This window comes from Haliaeetus albicilla, chromosome 13, assembly GCF_947461875.1.
Source record: "Haliaeetus albicilla chromosome 13, bHalAlb1.1, whole genome shotgun sequence".
NCBI classification, from domain to species: domain Eukaryota; kingdom Metazoa; phylum Chordata; class Aves; order Accipitriformes; family Accipitridae; genus Haliaeetus; species Haliaeetus albicilla.
Genome location: NC_091495.1, coordinates 17,835,918 through 17,857,543, shown reverse-complemented (window position 1 = coordinate 17,857,543; position 21,626 = coordinate 17,835,918). Strand labels below are relative to the sequence as shown.

Sequence of the window (21,626 nt, the reverse complement as noted above, 5' to 3'; positions counted from 1 at the left end):
GCCTTTTGTGGTACCATCCCATCATTGCGTGTATTCCCTTGTAAGTCTCTTTGTGCAGCTCTCTGTGCTCCTATTGACTCATGACAAAAAGCTCCAAGGAGCACTGGCGGGTTTGTATTGCAGCCTGGGATGGCTCAGTAATGAATCCCTGAGTGGGAATTTCCATCTCTGCTTCTAGCTTCTGTCTCCTGCCATGGGCTATCTATATATATGTGGCTCGTGGTTTAGATAGGCTAATGAACCAGAAGGGTCCCAGTCTCTACCCAGGTCTTAGACATGTTGTACACAGGCGCCAGGGAAATCAACTCCTCCATGGGGGAGCATGGTCAGCACAGCACAAACTCCCTGCTGCCTGCAGACTGGACTATCTTAAGCCACCAATTTTGAACATTCAGAACATATTTGTGACCCTACCAAAGCAGTTAATAAGACTTTATTTTCATTTAAGCATGTTCACAAAGTGGAAGGCAATGTGACTCCCTTGCATCAATATACAGCCTGAGCTCCTGTAAATTACAGGCCATGTTGTAATAAGATGGCTTTTTGCCTTTAAGGTTTAGCAGAAAAATTCTGTAATGCCTTTTTTTTTTGCTATTACTTGCACACAGGAATTGACTAAGTAAAGAAAGACCATTATAACTGTGGTTTCAGAGGCTGTTCAGCTTGAAACAAAGGGATTTCTTCACATTCAACCTCATTAGTCTGATTAGTGGGCTTGTAAAATGAAGCATGAAAATGAAACATGACATAGACATGAATTGATTGTACTAAAATCTACACAAACTGCTGCTTGGAAATGAAAGGATGACAGCCATCTTCTTTAAGCTGTTTAAAAAGTTAAGTTTTCAAAGTAGCTCATTTTTTAGAGCCTGTAAACTACATTTCTGTAGCTGCTAAGGGGAGTCACTAAGAAGCTAAAAAAATCCAAATGAGTCAGGTGATTTCTTTTTTTTAAATTTTTTTTTTTTTTTTTTTTAAATAGAGCAGAAAAATCTGAAGGTGTAACAAATTATCAGTAGAAAGAAATGTTGGGCCGGAACACGTTATGATTGGGTAGAAATGGATGACAGTCTACTTGTTTCCATTTAAAAAATGGAGAGAATAGTTGGCATTATTTTCAAAAAGGCCTCTTTGTATCCTGCTGACTTCTGCCTTCAAACACACTCTATCCTTTTTCCTTGGTTAATGTAAAAATACTTGTTTGGATGGATCGTGACTGGAGATCCGGAAGGAGAGCAAGTTTACTCTTTCAGCATTAGTTCAGTGATTGGCACCGTGTGGTGCAAGTGCAACGTAGCGTTCTATACCTAGTGTTAGCTGTACAGCTACAACGTATTCTCTTTAAAATTCAGTTTTGAATGCCTACTTCTCTTAACAGAGCTTAGTCCCACAAGCCCATATCTCTTTGGGTATGGACTGATTTTGTTCTACATACGACTCGTACTGTCAAAAGTAGGCCTGTCCAACTGCAGCGTGTGCCGCACTTGACTGCGCAACTGTCCACATCCTTTTTCTTCTGTAGCTAACTTTACAAAAAAACCCCAAAACACCCAAATAATTTGAATGTACGTTTCAGTGCTGCTGCAATACTACTTTCAAAGATGAGTCATGGTGGTACAGATAAGATCCCAGAACTCCTTTTGTAATTGCGTGGTCTGCATTTCCAATAAGAGCGTCTGGCAAAGGTTGTCTAAGTGCTGTGTGACATTGTGGAAAGGTCAGCTGGCGATGTTCACTCAGGAGAAGAATTTGGCACCTTGGTAATGAAGAAAGGGAGGCTATAGCTGGGGGGTGCAGCAAATTGAGGAAGTATCTGATTGCTGTGTGTGAAATTATGTGTTGTGAGTGAGGGCTCCTGAGCACAAGTGTGCTTGGGGGACCCTGCAATGCTGCTTTTGGTCCTAGCAAGCTGCTGCCATTATAGTGTGGCTCACTGGGAGGAGCCGGGTACAACACTAGCATAGTGGGTGTGCTATGCTGTTGTCCTTCAAGCGGTGAAGTTTGGGGGTCTAGTTTGAAAGGGGAAAGAACGGGTTTTGGAAAGCTTCCTGGGGCAATTTCCTGTTAGGCAGCTTTTACTCTGCATGGTATTGCTCTGTAATGCCCAGCCACAAAGTATTTCCATGAACCATGGAAGTAACACATTACCAGGTTTATTTACCCTCTTGCTCCATATGTAAGTGAATTGTGTATTATCTACGTTAAACCTAGTAGATGGGTTTCGTATAGGTGACCTGTGTTGGGGAAAGCACATGAAATGAACAGCTTGCTCAGCCACTGTGCTTCTGGCCCATGACTTGAGAACAGGCGTGTCTGCCAGGCACAGCTGCAGCATGTCCTGCAGCTTGCTGGGCATTCCTGTGTTGGGGTCAGGAGTGCCCTATGGAGTGCGTGAGTTCCTGCCATAGACAGCAGAAGACCCATTTTTCAGGGGCTTGGGGGACAGTCACCCCTCATCAACTGGTTTGTAGCATAGGCTTTGTAGACACGTGGGATTCATTTCCTTGGCATGAGTCAGGATGTGATTTTGCCTGTAAGAATCAAAATACTCTGAAAGATTTCCATGGGAAGGAGGCATAAAGTGAGGAAAAGGGAAGGGGAGGAAGGAGGATCACTTGTATTTTCTTGGAAATGTCCCGGGGAATGGCTCAGCAGGAGAGAGCGGGAGCATTTCCTGCTCTCTAAAGGTGGCTTGTTTGGGATCCAGTCTCAATGTACCCACCAGGGAAAGCATTCTCCTGGTGGGTTTTGAAGAGGATCTGCTTTGAGCAGGTTTCAGGACAAGTCTTTTGGCTATGCCCAGCATGGCAGTGTGCCATTCGGAGGCACTTCTTGTGGTTCTTGAGCGCTGGGCACAGGCACTTTTCACCCTGTTTATTTTCAGCACAGGTTTGTGGTACACTGAACAGGACAGAAGAAATCCTGGATAAACAAAATTGTATTTAGCTAAGTGTGTGTGTTTCTAATACAAAACCTCAGTGCAAACAAACCCTGCCCTGCAGGGACTGTGTTGCAGAAAGAAGAATGAGAACATTGTTGACTTGAACGTTCCCTGTCTTTCCAATGAACTTAAATGAGTTCCGGATATTTCATTGGTTCCTTGTTCCTCCGCTGGTTACCCAGACAAGTATTTTAGTGACTTTAATTTCATTTTTTTCTGAAGATGCTTTTTTCTTGGTCTTGCATGGGGGAGAGGGAGAATGTGTAAGGGGAGAGGTTGGAGAAGTCACTCTAAAAATGAAAGCACAAGTTGAAGTGTTTATTTGGTATATTAAGATATAATTGATGGTTCCAAAAGCCAGGTTTTTGTCCACTTTTCAGAGTGCTTGGGTGGCTTTGCATAGATTATGCTTGCTGTGGATCCAGGGAAGGAAGAAAGGGGTGCTAGATAAGAGCAAACCTACCACATAGTTGTTTAAGGTGTTGCCTATCATTAAACAAATCTCTTCTGCAGAAGAGAGGTTTTGAGAGGGAAGAGGGAGGTTGACCAAAAATTATTCAGTGTTGGTGTCTCCTTTATCTTTGAGATTTCTGTGGTGATCAGACTGGCCCCAAAACAGATGATACTGTGCACTCCACAAACTGACTAAAGATTAAACAAATTGAAGTTGTGAACACCAACCTGTGTTAAAAGGTGTAAATATGCTAAAAAAATATGAGCATTTCTGTAGTTAAGTAAGACACACGAAAGCTCATCTTGATGTTTGCAGCTGAAGTTAAAATAATGGAGAGCAACCTGTTCTTCCATTCAGCTTCCATTGGTTTGCTTTCTGTGAACTCCAGTGTGTTTTGGGGGCTGCGGTTAAGGACAGCACTATCTGTGTTAGCAGTAAGGCAGTAGACACAATTAGTATTGCCTGCCCTTCCAGGAGAAAAGCCAACAGATGTCATGTGACGTATCTAAAACTGGACGGTGACAACATCCATTTTATGCTTTGTTTGATCCAGTGTAATACTGTTGTGGTGCTGCTGTGTGGAGGAGGGGCTGAATTAAAATTATATATATATATTTGTATTGATCATAAGGCTCATCATATGAGGCAACTTTTGTGGTTTGCCACTTAGAAGTCTGTGCAACTTCTACAAAATAATGCCAGGGAGCTGCGGGCTTCAGTCTGGGTTTTTGACAGTTGTGGTTTTTTTTGATTTATTCTTTCCCTTTCTGTCTCAAATTTGGTCTTTACCAACATCTTGAGAAAAAGAGAGCAGGACTTTCAAGCTGCTGGTTTTTTTCACTAGAGAATCTAAAATAAAGTGCAGTTGCATAAACAGTTATAACTGGGAAAATGCATTCCTGTCAATGTCTTTAGAAAGAACTTTATTCTGGGGAACTGTTGAAGTGGTGTTGTGATCACTTTACTGTCTGCGGGAGTGTTAACCTTTGATTTTCCTGACTTATGGGTTATAACTGGACAGAGATATCCCTGCAGGTCACTGTCCCCTGGGGCACTGCAGGGTTCTCAATTCTGAACAGGCAAACTCTGGAGTGAGTGCATAACTCAGGGCTGAAAATACTGAGGGATAAGCTGGACTTGGAAATAGCACCCTATGTGAACTTGTCGGTGTCCGTTAAACACATACAAGCATCTGGAAGTGCTCTAATGAGTGTATGTGCCTCTATCTCAAGCTTAATTTTTGTCCTGAACATGCAATTATTTGTATGGGGAGAAGATTTGGGGAACCATAAACATGGGTTTTCTTCCCACTAGTGTTAGCTCTATGGTGCTGTTAGGACTAAAAGAACTAAAGGACTAAAACGTATACTGCTCCTCTTATGGCAGGGAAATTGTTCTGGCTTTACAGACAGAGTTCAGCCATCTGGGGAAATTGCTCAACTTTGCTCTCATTTCCAAAACTGCAGGAGAAACTATATGTAGATCTGAAATTTGTTAGGATTTTGCTTGAAGAATAGTGTCAAGGGGATGATGAAAGAGATACTGTCTGAGCCAGCAGCAACCTTTTTCATCCATACCCCACCATTGCTTGCTTGAGTAGCAAATGGAAAGAGCCATATAATAGCTGAGGAAAATGTCTGAAATCAATTGGTGGTGGTGTTGCAGGTCTCAGGGGGATGCACTAGCTTCATGTGACTTGGAGCATTAAATCAGCTTCCATGTTAGGGCAAGGATTGTGGTCTGTTGTGTCATGCCCAGCAACTAGAGCGGGAATGGGGTTTGGACATTTTCAACATGAGCTCAGATTAAGAACCACAGAAGCTGATGGTTTGGGCAAAAAGGGCTGGGGATCTGGCTGATAGTCATATCAAACAGACAGCCAAGGCAAGGACATGACCAGAGAGAACCTATAGTGGAAGTCCCCGAATCTGTGCTAAAAACTGCTGCCTGCAACGAGGGGCATGTAGAGGTGTGGCAGGTTGGAACAAGCTTGTCAGGAGGGGAAGGTGAGCTGGAGAAGGGGAAGGCAGCATGAGGCAGAAACCAGAATGATGAAACCACAGACCTAGGTAAGAGCTGGGAGCTAGGCGAGAAATGGGATTGGTGTTAGAGGAAAGGCCAGGAATCAAGATTAAGCGATAAGGGTTGCTTGCTGCAGCCAAGAATCATGTTCAGCTGTTGAGAGACTGGAGGACTTTCCATGTTTGATGGATGAACTAGCCACCCTGTGTTGCTGTGGTTTATCTAGGACCTTTGGTCCTTCTGGAGGGTGACACCAATACACCTGGAGGACGCAACACTTGAGGTAGGTTTCTGCCACAAGAGACTTCACTGGAGGTTTTTCTTTGCCAGTGCTGTGGGGAGACAGAGCTTCAGTCACTAGAGATGTTGTGTAATGCTTTTTCTTGCAAAACCCAGCCAGTGCCAGTCCTTCAAAGAAAGACCAGCAGTGAGACCCCAGATAAATAGCTTACAAATGGTATAATTTTAAAAAGTATACCTGGTGGGAGTTCACTCTTGTCTTCTGGTGCTGGTGCCTTTGAGTATCTAGGTTGCCAGCTTTGTCTGTAATTCCAAGATCTAAACACAGACTTTTCAAGCGGCAACATTGGGGTGTTGCTTATTTTTCTTTTTTTTAACGAAGCTAAGGGGAGTTGGGTTTTTTGAGATGTGACCCAGGTCTAAGCAGTCCTTCCAGCCACTGCGGTTAAGGTGCAGCAGTTTCCACAGCAGATAGCACACGAGCCAGGGACGCAGCTGCTGTTGCCTCCAGCTGCCTGCTGCTGTCTGGTGTCAAAAGGCAGTAGTAGCTGGTGCCGGTTGGCTTGCAGGTAGTCTTTGCAAGCCAGGTTCATGGATGTGCTTCTGTTCCCTAATGAGACATCTTAACCACATTACTAACTGAGAGGCATGACTGAAGAGAATTAAGTAACCCCTTGAATACAGGAGTTTAGGACTTTAAGGAAAATGTTCCATGTGAGACCTGTGGCACATTACAAGCTGCCAAAAATGCAGGCTGGCTTTCAGACAAAAGAAACGTCTGTGATGCTTCCAAACTGTGTAGCTAAGGTCTCTCTCTCCCTCTCTGAAGCCATTTTTTATTGGAGCGCCCCAAAATCGGGTACATATCAATTGCTAGAGCCTTCCTATGGTGCTTTTGTAGCTTCAGTTGACTAAGGAAAGCAACCATAACAAACAGAGCCCAGGGTAGTGGGAATCCACACCTGCCTTCCTGGCGGGCAAGGGTGAGCTCAGAGGCAGCCCCAGATAACCAAAAAGAGGCTGTTGTGCTGTGTGTTGGCTTGTGCTAAGAGAGCAGAACAGGGATGTGTAACAGATTTTGTTGTCCTAAGAAAACATTGTTAAGGATTTTCTTTTTTCTTAGAAATTGTTTCATCCTCTCTTGGGAAGCCTGTAAGAGAGTGGGGGGGGAGGGGGGAGAAAGAAAATAATGCTGTTTATTTAAATGTAGGTGAATATTTCCAATTCTCCACTGTAGCTCTTAAAAAACAAAACCAAAAAAACCCACAAAAATATCTGGCATGTCTATGAATAGCTTTATAAAATTCCTCAGGGGAGAAGTAACAGATGAAACCTTCACCATCTAGAATTGGACCAGCTGTGTGTTGGAGTGAGTGTTTTCCTGTGCTCTGCTTACTGTCTGTCATCTCAAGCAAGTGTGATGAATCACCTACTGTCCACAGATCTCAGTAGTCCTTAGGAGATGGTGTCTTGACTGAAAATATAACTTGGATTTTGCTCCAAGTTATCTGGGCTTTTTTGTAGTTTTATTAGTAATCACAATATATACAAGGATGTTGAGAATTTCCTACAGTATTTTGTTGTAACCACTTGCTCAATAAACAGCGTGAATCTTACCTGCATGAAATCTGTGGTCTAGGAAAAATTTATGCTTGATCACTTTAAAAAGAAGATGACTGATAGACTTGAAAATCAGGCAGAGACTGAGAGAAGCCCAAGTCAGGAGAGGTTGGCAAAACTGCCTGATTTTTCAGCACAATGTAGTGAGTGTTGAACAACATAGTTGGGATCAGTGCTATGCTGTTAGAGATACAAGATCTGATGCCAAGAAATGGTGCTTTTAGGCAGTGAAAGATGATCTACACTTAATTTTAAGCACTTATGCTGGCCTACTGGGGGTGGGGTGGGGGCGTGAGGAAATAAAATTTTTTAAAAAGTTGTAATAAATGCCTGTTCAGCAGAACAAAACTTGGCTATTGATGCAATCTATGTATTATGTTTCTGGCCAGGGTTTGGGTCTTTTGGGTATGTAAATTGCAATGTCAGAGCTTAGCTGTCCAGGATGTTCACATAGGTAAGGGAAAAACACTAAAACTCACTAGTATGAGAAGTGTTTAGCCCTAGTAGAAAGTGGTGGTGGGGGGGGCTAAAGGCACTTACGAGTATGTTCATTAAGCTACTTGAACATGGGAGTAGTGAATGCTGGAAGCTCTTCAGCATGAGAGTGCTAGCAATAAGCTGTGTGCAGACATCCCAAAAAATAATGCCTGGTAGCACTAACTTATATTAGCAATTAGTGATTACAACCTTTAAAAGATAAAATGGATCTGAATAGGTTAATCTCTACTTGAGATTGGCTTTTTTTTAACCCTCAGTTGGATTAAGATCTGACATGCTGAGTTAGTCTTTGTCCAAGTGCCCTGAAGATCAATGGAATGCTTTAAAAGAGAGGGTATGAGGTACACTACCTTTAGCTCTTGACTACCGGGTGTTGTGTGATTACTGTTAATTACAACAGATTCAGAGGCAGGGAGTTACTTTCTATGCCTGCAGAGCATCCCATCTAGAACAGGAGGTGACAATAGCCCACTTATGCAGGTTATTCAGAAGATTTGCTGTTGTTGGCAAAGCTCAAAGGTGCCAATACGGGCACTGCGTGTTTCAAAGGCAGTTATCATCAGAAGGGTCAAGCACCAACAGCTTCCACACAGGCCAGTCTCAATTTAAGTGCATGTATGGAAATGAGTTTCTTAATGTGTCTGTCCTCCTACAGCGTGATCGCTATTATTGCACAGGCAAAACTGGCAATTTCTATGTTTAGCAGCAGCATTGGGATAAAGGACTGGGTGGGTGAAGCAGAGGCATATTCATGGGCTTGTCAGGACTGCCAGAATATGGTGTCTTATGTTACTGCTACAAAAACTGAAGTGGGAAGCTGTGGCAATTCAGCCTCTAAAATGTTTTGTCAACTTAAATTTTTTATTTTTTTTTTTAAGGGTAGCATTACAAGAGGCAGACAGAAATCCACTTTGAAATAGAAGCAGCAGTCTGAACCATAGGATATGTTTCAGAAGGGCAGTCTGCAGGGCGTTAATCCTCTATTTGAGGAAAGCTGGGTAAACTCTACACAAAGGTTGGTGGTACAGACATTTAGCACACCACTTCCCAGCTCTCAAATATGGGTAGCTTTTGTTTGTTCTTTCATTCTTCAAAGATCAATGCAAACCTTTATTTTCTAGAAATAATTTAATAAATACTTTTCTTTTACAATGATACAACAAATAACAAATTCATAGCAAACGAGTCACAAAAAATTTAGGATCAGTATACTTTAATAAAGTATCAGTGTCAAAATACATTTCCTTATCAAGTTAAAGTTCCCATACAGTTATAATATTGTCAATAAGAATTTAGCAATATAGATTATGAAATAATTATGATAAAAAGTATGATTAATATTAAGACATGGAATATTTTTCAGAGTGTTTTAGTAAACTGTTAGGGTATAATGTTTTTAATGCTGAAACTACACAAATAAGGAACAGAAGAGCAGTATTCAAGTGTCTTTAATCCTTGAAGCCTTTAAGTCCTTGCCACTGCAAATTTGTCAAATCTGGTTTGCCACTTTTCATCAGATTTTGATGCTTACAATATATTTTTTCCACACAGTAATAACTTCACTTTAGGAATAGATTATTTTTGGTAATAAACTCCTGAAAGATTGCCTACAACAGGGACTAACTTTTTTTTTTTTACGTTATGTACCAATAACGAAAGATCTTCAGCTTTTCTCAGTATGTGTGGTTAAGACTCACTTAACACAGTGAACTCTGAAGTGCTCTATGAACCTAAGGCTCTCTTCTCTGCAAGTGTCAGTGCATGATACAAAGCAATTTCATAAGCCAGACTTCAGTGGAATCAGAAGTCTCAAAAGAATATATCTTTGTTCTAAGTTTCTGGGCCAGAATTTACCTTTTGTACATTGCCACTGTTCCATGTTCTTCAATGAAGCTATGATGATTTATACCAGTGGAGGAAACAAGATGATATATCCCAACATGTATCTAGGTTTGTATGTATTTTAAAGTCAGAACTGCTCACCTGTCTTTTATTACTTTAACATTTTTACTGTTTAAATATGTTGTAATTTAAACTTTCAAATCCCTTTGACTTTGAAAGCATCCAAAGCCTTATTTTTAAAAATATGTGCATGACAACTAATGATAGTTGGAAAGGAGCTCTGAAAATGTCTGGCTGCCTTTTAATGACATTTCAGCTACTGATTAATGTAAGGCAAGTAAAAATGATAGAGACCTGCCTGCCAGATATTCATCTCACTACACAATCCTTAATTCTTTTTGTCTACTTTTAACTGAGTTAGCCTAATATGTTGGGAAATACTACTTTAACTTTTAGTTTTAATGATTCAATATTGCAATTACATTGCTAGCTAGCATATAAAATGAAAAAGGGTGACATTAATCAGAGGTGTTAGTACTGGCCACTGGTCAGATTCCTAAAGCATCAGCAACAACATAACAAATTCTGCTAGAACTAGTAGTAACGGCTCTTAAAGTTGCTGTGTCACAGATATAGCAAAAGTACCAAGAGATGATTAACAACTGACCCAGCGAGAAATTAAAAAAAATCTGGTTTTTTTTGTAAAAAATGAAGGAAACAACAAAGCAAGAAACCCCAACACAAATGAAAACACAGGTCTAAATCCTCCACTGGGGTAAATCTGTAGTACTGCCTTGGCTGTAGAGCTAAGCCAGGTTAAGGCATCTGAGAATGTGGCTCGCTTCTGAGGAAAAAAGCTTACAAGGTGCAACTTTCACAGATACCCACAAACATTGCAGTTCACCATTCACATTTCTTTCAACAGCATGTATAAAAAGGAAGGAGGTGGGGAGGCAGAAGGGTGGGATTTTCCTTTAGTATGCTTTTCCAAAGTTATTAAAGTTACAATACGATAAATGCTGGAAAACAGAAAGACTCAAAGGATTTCAATTTGGCAGATCAACAAAAAACTGTGGTAGGAAATCAGATTTGTTTCATTCATCTTTGGCAATAAAAATAAATCTTTGCAGTACTGCAGCCAAAGTGTCACGTGATGAGGCATTTATACCACAGCTTTTTATGAGCATGAAATTTGAAGAAAATTTCAGTATATAAATTACAGGTAATGAGATAAGGGGAGGGTAATCAAACTCTCTAAACAACACTTTAATTGCAATGGAGAAAATACAGTAGATGTATTTCTTTAATATGAATAATAAAGTCAGTAACTTCAAAAGGCCACTATTTGGTAACGTGGACACGTTCAATATCTAAGTAAAATCCTGTAAAAGTGTATTGGTATTAGAAATTGTCTACTTGCAAAAATATATTTAAAAACTGAAGCTGTTTTGAACAGTATAGGCCATGGAATATTGCAGGATTGCTCAGGTGGCCTGGTCCAGTGCTCTGAGCAGTTCACTGCCCTGCAGAAGCATAGAGCTGCCCAAAACAGGGACATTCACCTCACAGTCATATCTTGTCAACTCAGGCAACAAGTGGGGTTCAAAGGAGGGCCCCAGCAGACGACTGGTCATACCTGGAAGAGATTAGTGAAGTAAGTCATGGTGCTGAGACCAGAGAGACACAGAGGACTTCTTTCCTCTCCTCCTTCTTCTGTTTATATCAGTTATAATTTCATTTTGTGTTTATGTCAATATGCCTCAAACCACCAGCAAATTACAGGTTTCAGAGCAAACCTACACATTGCTCTGCCTTAAACTGTTGCAAGCATGTCACATGGACATGGGCAGTTTTTCACATCCACCCCCAATTTAGATTGTTCCGAGAAAAATGATATTAGTGCAGATGAGGAAAGCGGTAGTAAACAACACAGTTTATAAATTAACACCCACTCCCCTTATATATTAAAAGGGACATACATATGTCTCCTTTAATTAATTAACCTTTAAGAAGGTATGCGTTAAGACTCTTAACTTACAAACCTCCCAAGCTGTTTAGTACAATTTAATCAATTCCATCACAAGACAAGTGTATGGATGGAGGTTGGCTGGACCTCCAAGGTAAAAAGGTATTAAGTTTAATTGAAATGAAGGGCAAAATTTTTTTCCTCATATATTACAAATGTAGACATTAAAAGTTTCACACTAAACAAGAGAATTAATTTTTCATTCTATGAAACAATACATATTTGGTTCTTAGCCTACCCCCCCCCCCCTTTTTTTTTTTAAAGTGTTTTCTTTCATGGAATCAGTATTGGAACTAAATACCAATATTTTGCAGTTTTGGTATTTGACAGCTCTTACCCGATGCTTTATGAGCTGGCTGGGCAGTATAGTCCTGATAACGGGAACTGTAAAATGGAGGGGGAAACGCTCCTGCTTTCAAATTCTCACCAAGACTGCCACAGGTGGGTGGTTGCTGCTGCAGTTGATTCATTGGTTGGCTCAGACCTCTCAAGTTGCAGACAAATTCATCTGTTTCACATAGCAGCAGAAAAAAAAGTTAAATTAAGCCAGTGTAATAACTATAGTAGATAATACTAATTCAAAGCAAAGCAATCCTCGTCATGGTGGTCACATAGCATACCTACATCTTGTCACAAAGGAAGTCCAGAAACTGCACTAGCTCTAGAAGTAGTATTGCACCCAGGATATGCTTGTGTAAGGAAACAGTGTTGTAGAGAGAAAGTATCCTTTTTAGCTCTGAGATGCCTGCACCTTGGATCAGCATGAAGTAAACCCATCTCCATTAAGCTGATCTCTGTTACCTCCAAAGCAAGGATGTGAACATACATGAAACCATCTACCTGGTAGTTATCAAATGTATCTTAAATTGTTCAGCTCTTAGTGATATAACCTGATCTTTAACTTTCTCTTAGTCTAATATTTACAGAGCTTATTTACATTTCCTTTTGAAAGAGTCTTTGTTTCTATTCAACCTGTCTTAAAATTGTGTTTCGATACAAAACATTGCAAAACCACTTTCTTTTCTCTTACCAGTAAGAACACTTGTGCTGAGAGACTTCTTTTCTGTAACCAAGGAACAGTTTTCCCCTTTGAGAAATTTCATTCTCTTCCACATTAGGTGAGAAGGGTTAATGACAGATGGATCTCCCTAGAATGTGAAGAAAAGCAAAATAAATACACTACTGACCATGGTGAGTCCAAAGTTGTGAAGGGGATGCATTTCTTATGATTACCCCACTCAGCTGTTGCAACGCTTGTTCTTCGTAATCCAGTTGTCGCTTCAGTTTCAAACTGTTAGACAGAGCAATTCTTGCCGGGCTTACATCTATGCCTCGTTGCCCAAAAGCATCCAGGGGCCTGTGGAGAAAACGTCTCTGGGTAAGTGAGCAGGGAGGCAATTCTAAACCATCTTGTTCACATATGCAGATTCTTCTTTCATTTAAAGACATTTAAGGTGTTCTTTGACACATGACAGTGGACAGACCTCAAATGTCAGATGTTTTTATTTCTTTTTGTTAGTCATCCCACAAGCTTTGGAAACTTCTGACTTTTGGGATCAAAGACTAATGATAGTCTAGCATAAACAGCCTCTAGGGATCTCCAGGCAGACATAAAAATGCTGTGGAAAAGAAAGTCATGCAATTTTTTAAGGATAGGATTTTGAGAGCCACACCTGTCCCTTTGCTTTGCCTACAAAATATGAACACACAGGTTGCTGTTTGGGGACAAACCCTTTCCTTCCAGATGCATATTCAGACACTGGTATTTCTGCCAACAAGAAATCTCAGAAAGCAAACTGCACAGCTTCATGTTTTAAAATGATCCTTGCTACTTTATGTACTTCCTGAATGTTTTAGCGTGACCAACAATGAAGACCCAAGAGCTACAGAGAAGCTTCTAGCTATGACAGGAAACTTCTAGGACTGTAGCCTGTGATCTACATCTCATCACATACTGTTCCCATGTGTAAAAGTGAACAAGGTGAGGAAGGGTTGTAGAAAAAAGCCTATAATTTTAAATCTTACTTACATATGCCAAAAATAAATGTACTGTCATCCCTCCCTCTCCTCTATTTTCTGTTGTGCAAAAAATATATGCAAGGTAAGAAAGTATGCATGGGTCCCAGCTTACTGCTGGACCAGTAAGCCTTTTCAGTACTTTTCTTAAACTGCAGAAAGTCAAGCAGGCTTTGCAGAATTACTGGAGTAATTTCTACCTGACCAGCAGGAAAATCCATTCATGCACCCTTACAGGCAATGAAAAATTAGCTCACCCAGTCTGCTTCCACTAGACTGACTGCCCCAGGAGAGCACCACACTAATTTCCCCAGAGGTGCAGTCTGATGCCTATCAAAAGAACTTATTCCAGCTGAACTGAGAAAAAAGAATTTTTTCAAGATTATGACCCCCCTCATCTCCCAAAATATTTTCTGAGTAAAATAATACATAGTTATACCACAAAAACTCTTACCTTTTTTTATATATGGGCATGCTTGGAGAATGTACTGGTGGCCCTGAGGGGGAACTTGATAGGGATCCTGAGTATTTATCCATAAGTCTCCATTTAGCAGGAACATATTCTAATGGAGGATCAGGTGGCCACTGGGTGTTTGGTATTCCTCCCATCGAAGACAGGGGAGTGCTGGCTTGGTCATGGTACAGTGGCAGAGATGACCGACTCATGTTGTTGAAGAACACTGATGACAGGGACCCATGACCAGGGTTAATGTTTTTATTTGATAGCTGCGGGCAATATTTCTCTGTGAGGAACTGACTCTCTGAACCAGAAGCAAGGGGTTGGAAGATGGTACTCATGCTACTTAGACTCTGCTGGGTATTTTGTGCACTTTCAGAGAGAGGACGTTCTTCTTGGCAGATTGGGCTGAGCTGGAAATCCTCTCCGTCCATAGGAATGTAAGGAGCCAAGGTTTCAAGGTCCAGTTCATTGAAGTCAGTCTGTGCAAAAATAAAGTAAGTTCATAAAGAAACTAGAAGTTAATAGTAGTTGTGGCAGTTAGTGTGATATGCAATACTAGTAGATGCAAAGCTGAAAAATCACTGTATGCCAAATTTACCTATGTGAAACTGGCCAGCTCCTATTTAAAAATGTCTTATTTCTGTAACATACATGTTCATCATATCATCATCAGCAAAGTAATACAACAAACTGAAGAAAAAAACCCCTCCCAGATAAGCAGTATTGCTAAAGCAGCTTGCATGAAGCCTGCAAGATCAGTGTGATCTGAAGTAGATCTTGTGTTCCATTACACTTTGAATAACTTGTCTGCCAAGACTCTACAACATGTGGCATGTAGTTGAACCTCAGGGTTTTTCATGCTAAAATAGAAACACAGCTTTCCTGTAATCTAGCTACATGAAAAAAATGCATCTAAAAATGCAAAAGTTTTAAAATATGTAGTTGGAAGGGCACTATTGCACCTAAATCTGTAATTTTTTTTTCCCTTGGAGGACTAGTCATATTTAAATTCATTTATCTTGGTGTTTTACCAGAGCTGAACAGAGAGGGAAATCGATATGGGCCCACCAGCCAGATCATAACAGGGGCACTTTTCTAATGCTCATTTTTCCCACCAAAGCTGCTGATGTGGTGGGACACACCTGAGCAAGCAGATGCTGAATCTGACAAAACTGAAGTTTGCACATGTGAAGTCTTGCACTGAGTTTGATCCTGATACACATTTTCCTCCTATCTGTCCACTCTTTCTATTGCTTTCATTGCTGTTTCTATGTCCAGATTTAGATGAAATTTCTTCAGGACATTGACTATCACCTACCTAATTCTGCAAATTGCACTGGCAAATTGAGGCACCTCATTTGGGTCCCAATCACCCCAGACTTTCCATAGGATTAATAGAAGGAGATGAGTGTAAGGGCTGAGCTGACAGCCAGCAATGCCTGTTCCTTTCTCTTAACCATAAAGAAGTATAAGCTTTTAACAAAGGCATTTCAATTAAGTATCTAAACTTAGGTGGGCTGCATCAGGCCTATACCTCTTATTCACTAGCTCACCGGATGTAATGTTATAATAGTGGAGGATTAAGAGAGTTATTTATAGAGGGAATTTCCACACTTACACCCTGATTAGAATGCAGGAGATGGAGACCATGTTACTTTATGTGCAAGTAATTGTCACCTCTCTCTGAAATCCTCCGAGAGGTAAGACAAGAAGAATATATCCAAAATGACAGTTTTCATTTTGTAGTTGAAGGAGATATGTGCTATGAGGGGCATTCCTTCCTCATTTTGCCAGAATTAGTTTATTTATACTTTGTTCTAGAAAGGATGTTTACTCACTAGTCAGTACACCAGATTTAAAAAAAATTGCTGCTGCTTATATTCCTTATCCAGTCTACAGAAGCTTCCAAATTCTGAAAGCTCTCTCCTGCTTCTTTCTTCTTAGCAGTGCCAGCACGGTGACACCATAAAGCACTTGCTTCAGAGAGTTAGGGTTAGAAATTTACACCCCAGCTTTTTAAAGTGCATGTTTTTGTTAGCATTGTGCATCAAAGCTTTGGTGTATACACGTTTGGATGTTATATCACAGTATCTGCACATACAGCATGCATCTGTACTACCTACTAGGAGGGGACTGATTTTTATGGCTTTTGGATGAGATATTAGTTCCTTACCTGGGAGGTGCACTGACTTTTTGATTCTGTGTCCATGGCAAAAAGTTTTTCAATCACCTCTATCTTAAGATCTTCATCCATAGAACTGTAATAATCTCCTGGGCTGCTTGGCTGCACAGAAATACGAATTTGCTATAAGCAGCAATGCAACAACAGATGCTAATGCTATTGGCTTAGCATCATGCCATTTATACTTAAGATGTATGCAGTACTGGAGGGATATAGATACACTGGGCCTTGTTAATAAGCAATGACATGATGCCTATCAAAAGAACTTATTCCAGCTGAACTGAGAAAAAAGAATTTTTTCAAGATTATGACCCCCCTCATCTCCCAAAATATTTTCTGAGTAAAATACATAGTTATACCACAAAAACTCTTACCTTTTTTTATATATGGGCACGCTTGGAGAATGTACTGGATTGGACTGCTAACATGAAAACGTCATCTACATGTATTGATGGGACTTACATGTAAAACATAACATACTTTTTTTTTTTTTTTTTAAAGCTCTTCTTACCGTGGAACAGCTGCTGTTGCTGCTTGCACTTGGAGTACTGCTTCCAGGTGCAATCTGAGGCATTGTAAAGGATGGTATCATCAGTGTTTCACCTTGAGCAGTGTGGCTTTTTACTTCCACTGGCCATGCTTTGTTTGGTGTCGAAACAGTACTGGTGAAGGCAGGGGCTTCCTCAAACTTCTGTGTCCCTGGATGGAGTTTTAACAATATTAATGAATGCTTTTAGCTTGTGGTGTGTTATGATATAATTGCAGCTATTCATTAAAAGTAAACACTGCTTCTAGTTGCCATGACAATAAGTTGGCATAGACTTAATGCATGTTGTTTAGTCAGCAAGAAAGCCCAATTCTGCTCTCATTCACAGAAATTTTCCACTGGTGTGAGCACGTGGGCTCTTATAGCTATTAATCCCGCTTTGTACCCAGAGCAACCAGACTTGTCTATTAAGTTTCTAAATGTAGACTCACATGTGGTTCTTTGTTGCACAAAAATTATTTATACAAATACTAACCAAAATCCAGGGAAATAATGGCATCGCCGGGTGTTGGTGCCAGCTGAGCAAGTTCCTCTGGCTCCTCCTTTAACTTAGTAAACAAGAAGTCGCTCTTCTCTGACCCAGAGATGCCACTCTCATAGGCGGTGCTCATCGCCAGCAGGTGAGGCTTGAAGAGCGATTCCGTTTGGTCCATGGAGAACACAACATCGTTCTTCTCAATTTCACTAACAAGAAAATAGGTTTTAGGCATTTTGCACTCTAAAAAAAAAAAAAAATGCGGGTAATGTAGGCAGTACAAACTGTCTAAAGCTGGGACCCGTACAAGTGTTTTGGCCTCTCTCGGTCGCATGCCAGGCTCTCAACAGGCGAGGCACAGTTCCAGCGTTGCTGAGCACCATCATCTCAGATGACGCAGAGAGTGTTGTCAGGACTTCTGTGGGAATACTCGGGGCTTTGTTGCTCTGCTTTTTAAAGGGATGTAGTTGAGGCTATAACGACCCAGACTATCACTCAAATAAGTATTTCCTCTTTTGGGCCCATCTAGGACCAAAAAATACTTGAGTTTTGCCAGACATAGGCAAAACTCCTGATTGGTCCTGATTTTTGAGGCAGTAAACAGCTTCTCCTAGCAACATAAGATACAATTACTACTTAATTTTATCTCTCTGTCACAGCATTAGAAAAACAGAGCACATTAGCAGTTATGTTACACAATAAAATCATCAGTGCAGGCTTTATACTCTGTTGTATCTGCACAGCAGCCACTCTGCAGAAGAAAAAGGCTGTGGCATATTTCAACAGCATGTATGAGAGCAGGCATGCCACATTTTTCATTGATGTCTAACATCAGTAAACAAGACTGAACAAACATGACTAAACTGATTTCAGAATAACAACACTGAATAAATAGATCCTTCAAAAGTTCCTCTGATTATTGCATTTCTTCCAGCACATGAATCCATATGTGGTTTTTCTGTCTTACCTCAGCACATAGTTGACACAGACGATACACTGAGGCTGTAGGTTGCGAGTATTGTAAATCACCGTCCCTTGAGTCTCTAGCCATACATATCCACCATGCTTGGCAAGCATACGGTACTGGCTTGTCACTACTTGACCTTTTGTACACACTGAGAAAAGGGGGCAGAGAGATATAAATAATGCAGCAGGACAGGAACGCACAATATATAATACTTGTTTTAAATAAACCCACTTCTGAGTTTTCATTAGTGCAGTTTTGCATAAGACATTTGCTAGCAAGGACACTTAACTTTGGGAAAATTCAGCCATTTTAAATATAAAAGGGGCCATTCATTTGATGTTTCCACTCAAGATTGGAAATTTGAATTCTTGAGATGGTCTGAGTATTCAGATCAGAGTGTGGAATTTTTTTCATTTAATATAAGATCCCAGCTGCACCCAAAATAATGCCTGCTAACTGCATGTTTCTTGAGAGTCCCTGTTCTAGAAGTGCCTCAGTTTGGGCTCCCAAGTTGATATGTGGAAAAGTGAATTTATTTAGGAAACTAATAGTTTTCTGGTTTAGATGATGGATAAGCCCAAGAGTCACATGGTTTAAAAGCTATACTCACAAAAAATTAAAAATATCTCACAGTTTAAATCTATACCTATGTCTTTTTATACCTTACAGTTAGGAGCTGGCGATACCAACACCACAAATAAAGTGGTGTCACTAGCACAGCATTGGTCTTAAGAGGCTGAAGAAGTAATATAACTCTTAAAAAAGTATCAAAATTAAGAACAGTAAATGGGACTGTTTTGCCTAGGACAAAAATAAAACTGAACTACTGTATTCCTCTGTCTGATTGAACTGTGTTGTTCCTCTGCAATAGCTTGAAATTAGCAGACTAGAAGGAACCAAGACCCATGTGAGAAATCAAACAAAGTTCACTTAACTAAAAAGAATTTTTTTTTTAACTGGCCTGTGTTTCTCAAGCAACATACTGACAATAGTACAACTCAGGTTTAAAGCGTCATCTAGATGTTTGAAGGGCCGATCCCCACCCACCCCCCACCCCCGCAATGTTTTGTAATATTTGAAGAGAATGAGTTTTCAGCATGGAGCTTTGGACTTCCGAGATGTAAAGTTTTATGATGTCCTGTCTGCTGTAAACCCTTTCCTAAAAGCAATTAATATTGTCATGCAATTCACAGTTGTCAGTTGAGGAAAAATACTGTCAATCAATGGCAATAAAATTAGGGCAGGAGTATGCAAGCAGTACTCATACTAATAGAAGTTTGTATTCGTAAGCAGAGGTAGTTGCACTGAGTAGCAGAAGTGGGAACTGGCTCAACTAAACCTTTGACCCCATTGCCAATCTTTCCTTTTAAACAGCTTTTATACCTGAAGACAGTATGCCATCAAATTAATGCCCTAAAAATAATGCAGTTTGACTCAGTAAGGCTGGAACCTTGATTCTACAGTCTTTGTACAGAAAAATTCCTTGTGAATGTGGCCATTAACAGAAGCTATTTATTGTCAGTCTCTCCTATATCGCCACCATACAAATCCAGGCCTGTGAAATGCAACAACTGTTTTGCAGATAATTGTTGCTGTGTTTATCCTTCTATCTCTGAAGTTTGTTTGTTTTCTTCCTAGCAGTATTTAATCATCCTTCATTTAATTTATTTAGACAAAGTAGAACATTACTTATATTGATTAAATACTTCTAGTGGAACAAAATCAAAAGGCTTTCATTTCAAAGTGTTTTAGTGACTGGACTGTTCTGCTCTGCTTGTGAAACATAATTACACTGCTTCCTAATCATCAGCTCATCAATAAGAGTCACAGTGTAGGCGTCTGTTACATTACAAAGAAGCTTTTTACTGCTTTAATCTTTTTTATTATTATTATTCAAAGCATGTCATGTTCTGATATAATAAAGTACAGCAGAATCCTTCCGTGGGGTAATGTCATAAATTACCAATACGCTTGTAACTGCTGACTTTGTTATCAACACTACATTTAAGGTTCTGCCTTCAGAGTGAACTTTTCCCTTTTTTTTTTTTTAAAGTATACTTTACCTGTATCTTTACAGAACTAGTAACATCTCAATGAAATAGGCTCCAGTTATATTCCTTATCTTTAGGTGGAGAAAGGGGGAAGGCAGGGATGAATTTAACTGAACACAAAATTTGTTTTTTAATTGCTGAGAGACACTTGAGAAATATGATTCACTTGGAAGGCTTGTCAAACTTCTGCTACATACTACCAAGTGGCAGGTCCCAGATGGTGATATTCAGCTCCCCACTGAAGTCAATAGCAAAATTCCCATTGGCTTTAATGGCAACAAGACCAGACTCTAAATGGAAGCGATTATAGATTATTAATTGCTGAATTGGAAAGTATAGCTCTACAGTTAATCTTTTGTGTAGATTTACGTAACAAGACAGAGATTTTCATCTTGCTTGCATAACGTGAAAAACTGGGTATGCTAAATACTGCCAAATGCACTCTAATCTTCCATTTGATGGTGACTAATTAAGACTTTTGTACTCCATATGCGACTATAGTTCCAGCCAAGAACACAAACACTATTGTGGCTTGCTTGAATGTGAGGTTGTTATTTCACCTCAAGAAAAAAAACAACCCTGCAGTACAGTAAAACTGCAATAAGTGTGATTTTTCACTAAATTAGAAGGAAGAAAAGGGAAAGAGTTCTGCTTCTATCCAAGAGACTCATTTGAGGTTTTTCTTCCTCTCTGTCTTCAAACTTCAGTCTCCTTCCTCTATTTCCTATGCATCTTTACAACACTAAATGGTTGGCACTGTCAGAATTGATGACTGTATTATTGCATGAATATATACTCTACTCATAGCATATTTCTAATAAAAATTATTGTTTAATAAATACAAGTGTGCTGAACATGAATTTTGAAGTGGATATTTTCATGTGTAAATGACCACGGCCAGGAAGAACCAATAACTTCTGTACAGCTATGTGCTAGGAAGAACTAGGAAGTTGTGTATAAGCTATATACCTGCTTGGTTACCCTGTGCATTAGACTTCATCTCAGTGGCACACATTATGAAACCTAAGGATTTCCTATTTGGAGGGCTTGTTTTCTCAAGTCACAGCTTGCTGTCACTTTGCCTTTGTGGTTGTTCTCTGAGTCAGTAAGAAGTCTGACTGTCCCAGAAGACACAGAAAGTATTTATCTTAGAAAAATTAAAGGGATCAAATTTGCTGGTGATGTAAACTGATGGTTAGTTGTGGGCAATGGCATTTATCACAGCACAGATTTTGGTCCTGTGCTTCCAACAGTAAAGACCATCCATGCTGATCCTGTGCTATCA

General features: G+C 40.0%; 1 protein-coding gene and 1 long non-coding RNA gene across 2 annotated transcripts in view; one reads left to right on the top strand and one right to left on the bottom strand.

Moving 5' to 3' along the window:
* LOC138688603 (uncharacterized) overlaps nucleotides 1–13,704 on the top strand; it is a 43,648-nt gene extending 29,944 nt beyond the window's left edge. The window contains exon 2 of the long non-coding RNA XR_011327488.1: nucleotides 13,501–13,704. This is a non-coding gene — a long non-coding RNA (uncharacterized lncRNA). The remainder of the gene's footprint in view (nucleotides 1–13,500) is intronic.
* Nucleotides 8,972–21,626, bottom strand: part of EPAS1 (endothelial PAS domain protein 1) — a 78,825-nt gene continuing 66,170 nt past the window's right edge. The window contains exons 8-16 of the mRNA XM_069800309.1: nucleotides 18,291–18,438; nucleotides 17,324–17,532; nucleotides 16,813–17,000; nucleotides 16,293–16,403; nucleotides 14,114–14,598; nucleotides 12,877–13,000; nucleotides 12,674–12,791; nucleotides 11,981–12,151; nucleotides 8,972–11,253 (exon numbers count right to left, since the gene is read on the bottom strand). Coding sequence (XP_069656410.1) covers nucleotides 11,102–11,253; nucleotides 11,981–12,151; nucleotides 12,674–12,791; nucleotides 12,877–13,000; nucleotides 14,114–14,598; nucleotides 16,293–16,403; nucleotides 16,813–17,000; nucleotides 17,324–17,532; nucleotides 18,291–18,438 — 1,706 coding nt within the window. The 3' untranslated portion in view covers nucleotides 8,972–11,101. The remainder of the gene's footprint in view (nucleotides 11,254–11,980; nucleotides 12,152–12,673; nucleotides 12,792–12,876; nucleotides 13,001–14,113; nucleotides 14,599–16,292; nucleotides 16,404–16,812; nucleotides 17,001–17,323; nucleotides 17,533–18,290; nucleotides 18,439–21,626) is intronic.